General features: G+C 50.1%; 1 protein-coding gene across 1 annotated transcript; it reads left to right on the forward strand.

Annotated features, from left to right (window-relative positions):
- Positions 1 to 3304: 3304 nt before the first annotated feature.
- VOLCADRAFT_97988 (uncharacterized protein) lies at positions 3305 to 4972 on the forward strand (the record flags this gene model as incomplete). Its single annotated transcript, XM_002956860.1, has 2 exons — positions 3305 to 3436; positions 4091 to 4972. Coding segments are annotated over 2 exons (1014 nt in total), but the record flags the coding sequence as incomplete, so codon positions are not given.
- Positions 4973 to 5266: the final 294 nt, after the last annotated feature.

The following is a 5266-nucleotide window of genomic DNA, read 5'->3' on the forward strand; positions in this document are numbered from 1 at the left end:
CGGGCCGTCAGGCCCATCATCCTTATCAATGTCCGAACCCTCACCCGATCATGCATCCTCCTCACCCACGGCATTCACATCATCATGTATACGTTTAGTATAGAAATACTCTTCTACGGGACCTCCGTCTTGATCAGGCTGCATGTGGAGCAAGGGCACATGTTCTTTGGTGGCGGAGTTTTCCGCAGTTTCTTTCTGTGCCTTCGCTACTATTTCTGTCTTCTTAAGGGCAGGTTTTGTTTTCAATGGCTTCTGGGCTACGGGCAAGTAATTGTTGATGCCGCTATATATGACAGCACAACGACGGCCCAGTATACTTGAATAACATTTCTTTATACTGGAGGACAGCACTGGGGTATGGATTACAGAGAAGGAACGGTTCGGGGAGTACGTTTTGAACCTTCGTTCATCGTTACACCTAATAAGCTTGCAGCTTTTACAGCATCAGAACGTTTTGGAGCTGCTGAAAAAGTACCAAACAAAAATGCAAATTGTTGCGATTTTGACGGGGAGGGTTTACGTTCCCCGTGTGAGGCCTTGCGCCGTTCGTTTTGGGGTCCCCGTTCCATGACTCTCACGTGCACGGGGACCTCGCTATAGCTCGGATTACCGGTGGATTGGCGCGGATTAAAAATATACCTTAATCCATGACTTTTAATCCAAGTGGAAACACCAACTAAGGTGTAGAGAAGTATCAAATGTTTCTGCTCATCACGGGTTATTTCAGCAGCTCGGTGGCTCATGGGCCTCCCGAAACGAAACGAAATGAAATTAATCCTTGCTAAAGTGCGGCATGCAGCTGGTCATGCGAAAGCTCGCTACAGCCATGGGCAAAACCGCACTTATGATAAACTATGCTTAATCAAAGATATGGCGGAGATTTTGCTTCTCTAAGGGGGTGTTTCCACTTGGATTAAAAGTCGCGGATTAAGGTATTTTTAAGCCGCGCCAATCCACCGCTAATCCGTCGGAGTGTTTCATACATCTGGATTAAGAAACGGATTGAAGTACGACACTTGCTCATTCCGTGCATAAAATGCAAAAACGAGTATTGCCAGACATTTAAAAGACTATCGAGTATCAACATGAAGGCCTTGTAGCACCTTTGAACGACACCCACGGTGTGGTGCATAATGCCGAACAAGAAGCACAAAGCTTCCACAAAACTAGGAACACCTACAGCCTTTATAAAGGATAACCTTCCAACCTATCACTCAGGCTTTTTATGAGCCGTCGTGAAAAGTGTTAATCCGAGATTGTCAATTTGATACCTGGTGGCCACCAGGTAGCAAATTTTTCGCACCAAGTTTGAGCTTTTAGTATAAGCAGAAAGCTCGCATTTCATAGCATATTAATCTATAATTAATCCGCGAAGCGCGTGAATACGGACGGAAATCTCTAACTAATCGCGCCAACCTTAATCCGCCTAATCCGTCCTAATCCGCGCGATGTTTCCATATGCGACGGATTAAGCCTTAATCCGCGACTTTTAATCCAAGTGGAAACACCCCCTAATTTAGTAGAAGCAAGCGGGTCTTTACAATGGACTCGGATTGAAAATTGCTGCCCTGTCTGGGAGGCGTCTGGTAAGCTTCCCAGACTTGAGGTCACCTTTATTGTTTTGCGAATACCGTAGTGCTACTTATAGTTCGTGATCGCTTTGTTCGGGGAGGGGTCAAAAACTTTCTGAAATTTGTACGTGCTCTTTGAATTTCGGGGAAGGCCGGACCAGATTTTGCGGGCATGATACAAATTTCGGGGCCCCTTCCAAAGTTTCGGGGCTTTTCAAACTGCAGCTTCCAGTCAGTCTCCCTCCACCGGGAACCCTTAGGCTCATGGTCTCTCACCATTTTCGCACTTTGGAAACGCCCTAGCAAATTCTGGACCGATCGTACAGTTCAGTACCAGTGGCAACAACCTAAGGTCGAATGCCAGGCTGCGGCGTGACGGCTGCCGTAGCATTGACCGCATTGCGCTCGCGCCTAGCAACCTCCTCGTGCTCCATTCGCCCACGCTGGGCCTCGACAACAGCACCATCAAGCCTAACTGGTGCAAATCCAGCTCGGTCGCTCACCGGAGCGTTTGGTGCTAGCGGTTTCATCCCGCATTGAAGCAGGGTTGCCTGTCTTGCACGTTTTCCAGCGTTGTTCATGTCCTACGTTTATGACTATATTTTATATTTTATGTATTTAAGAGCTGATTTCCGCTTTGAAATCCTAGTTTTTGCGAAGTTTGACCGACCGGCTTCGGAGGGTACGATATTTCGGGGCTGCGGTCCCTTGGGATACCTTTGAATTTGTACGTGCTACATATTCGTGGTGCCTCCCGAATTATTGTAGCACGAACTATAAGTAGCACTATGGTAGGTGCCAAAAGAGCGCGCCAGGATTGCAGTGCGTGCTGCAAAACTAATTGCAGATGGGAAAAAAGGAGAACGAAGTGCCGCCGTGCCAAGATGACTCTTGCCGAAATCTGCTGTCATAGTGTTATGAACGCGGATTATTCAGTGCCAAGTCCTACTGGATAGCTTTTGTAAAAATGCAGTTTAAAACCTTTAATGTGCTTGCTAAAGGCGCTCAATTTAGCTAGGGCCGGATAAACTAGTGCAGCTTCGATTCGCAGGTTTTTCCACACTACATACGGCGCGTAACCATCCAAAACAGGTACTTACCGCCTTCCGTACACCAGATGCAGGCCAAACCATATATAATCTTTCAGCACAAAAAGCACAATAATTATAATGTGTAGTAACTGCACGGTACCTGTGTGCCTTGCGTTATATAACAGTTTCCTATACCCTTAAGGGTACAGCAGGGTATCCTGCCTGCAACGTTTCCCCCAATCTCCATCGCGTCGCAGTTTTTGAGCCCATTGAATATTTACGATTAAGGATCCATTAGAGCTACTGGTGCACTGCAAAGCGCACATCTCAGGGCAGGGGCCAGCTTCTGCGCGAAAGCTTAGAGTGACAGCTTAGAGCGACAGCTTAGACGACGCAGGAAGCCAGCGCGCAACAGCTGCTGCGTAGCTCACTTCTGGTAGGCAATCCGTTCATCTTTATCGTCCTTATTTCTCGCTCATGTTCGCAGGTAACTAACGACAGACTTACCACCAATCAACTGCGTTCGTCGACGGTTCTCTTTCCTTTGCCATTCGCTTCCGTAACCAACATCTCACAACAACTCCGACCTCCCTGCCATGTGGAGTCTCTTTGTTTTCTCTCCATGGGTGCTTTTATTTACCCTGGCTACTGCTATGCTGCTGGACCATGGACCGTGATGGTGTGTGCCTTGCTTCCTTGTTTATGCGCCACATAGAAGGCGAACGAGGCAGGACGGAGCGAGCACGGTCCCAACATATATCGACACGAGCTAAGAGCTGTCTGCTGCGTGGCTTCACCTCCAAGATCATACGGGCGGCGATTCTGGACTCACCGGTACGTTGTCGCGTCATACGACTGTAGCGCTACAGTCGTATGACTGTAACGTCATCCTTGCCGGATGGGTCCATAGGCCAGCAGGGTTGATCCAGATTCCATCTCCAGATATGGAATCCTCACAAACTTGTTACACCATTATCCTGCGCTCCGTTCGCCTCCATCGTTCATCTACACAGTGCTATTATTAGCCAGCCAGCGTAAGAAGGGACCAGCTCCCTTTTTACACCCAGTTCGAGCAGCCCGCCCTGTCTCTGGCCCTCACCCTGCCAATAACAGTACCCTGAATCCGTCATCCGCCAATTGGATGCAGGAATCTAAAGCTGCGGTCTGCGGTTAATTAATATTATTATTTAATGCAATACCGCACGGGGTTTAATGTTGAGTCTCAGGCCATAGGGTTTGAGGCATCCTCGTGCCCCCGGCTTGATTATACTCATAGGATACCGCTTGCATGCTACAGCACATAATATCGCCCACCCGTGCCTGGCCCTCTTCCGCATGCGGTGCAGCAAGCTCAGCTGGAATTCCTACGGGAAACATGCATGCACGCACTTAAGAGCGGCAGTCATGGTCACGTGTCACAGTGCTAATGGTGGTCGTGGTGGGCTTAATGTTAATTGTCATGGATTGCCGCCGCCGCCGCCACCGCAGCAGCAGCAGCAGCAGCAGCAGCAGAAGCCGATCCACCACTGCAACTGCCACAGCCCGCTGCTTCTGAGCTTCCCGCTACACCTGCTACTGGTGCTGTTGCTCTTCGGCAGTAGTGCACAGATAGCTGCACTTTTTGCCTCCCCTCCGCCTCCTCCCCCCATGGCGCCGTTGGCCACCTGCGGTCCGAACACAGTGCTCTACAGGAACGGCGAGGTAGTCAGCGCCATAGGGGCACCTGTTATTTTAGCTGATTATGAAGGGCAGGTCGGCATAGCATTCCTTTTGCAGGTTGTGGATGTGCCAGTAACCCCTGCTACTATTGGTTATCACCACACCGGGACGCCAACTATTTTCGTACAATGGTGGTACACAGAGCCGGGCACATTTTACTACGGCATGCTTTCCGAAGCCGATTTCAACGCCGTATACAATGGCGCCTCTGGCTGCAGGGAGCCAAGCGATTTAGCACCCTTGGAGAATGGTCGGCTCGTAGACTCTACTTATACAGCCTACCTTCCCATTTTTGAAGCTGCACCCCCCAGCTACTCCAACTTGGTCCAACCCTGCGGCGCCCCGGTCACATTCTACTGGTTCACTCGTTTTTTCAATGACGATAACACAAGTGTTTCCTGGGCGGCTGCTGACTGGGTGCTGGCTAATGACACCACCAACCCCTTCTGCCCTGACTCCCCAACTGCTTGGGGTTACACCAAGTTCGCCATCTCGTACTGCCCCTGCCCGGCTCAGCCCCCGCCGCCAAGTCCGCCGCCTCCGCCGCCAATGCCACCTTTACCGTCCTGTGGTGACTTTACGTATGTCACCTACAACGGTGTCCCCGTCACTGGATACCCAGCACCCGTACGATCCAGTGTAACGGGTCAGGTGGTTACCCCGGGGTATATTGATGCCTCTCAGGGGTATCCCGAGCTGGTGGTGGACTGGCAGCTAGAGTCGTACGTCAAGTATTCATTTGCAGTACTGGCCGAGGCAATATTTTTGCAGCTTTACAATGGTAGCACAGGGTGCCTACCGCCTGATGCGTATTTGTCAAGTTCCAATAATTGGGAGATAACAACTCAGGGTAAAGTAAAACTCGATAGTGGACAGCCCTTCGCAATGTTGTTTCGGATGGGAGGGATGCCCCAATGTCAACCCGTGACAATGTACGCGTCTTCG

The sequence above is a fragment of the Volvox carteri genome (assembly GCF_000143455.1).
Source record: "Volvox carteri f. nagariensis unplaced genomic scaffold VOLCAscaffold_66, whole genome shotgun sequence".
NCBI lineage: Eukaryota > Viridiplantae > Chlorophyta > Chlorophyceae > Chlamydomonadales > Volvocaceae > Volvox > Volvox carteri.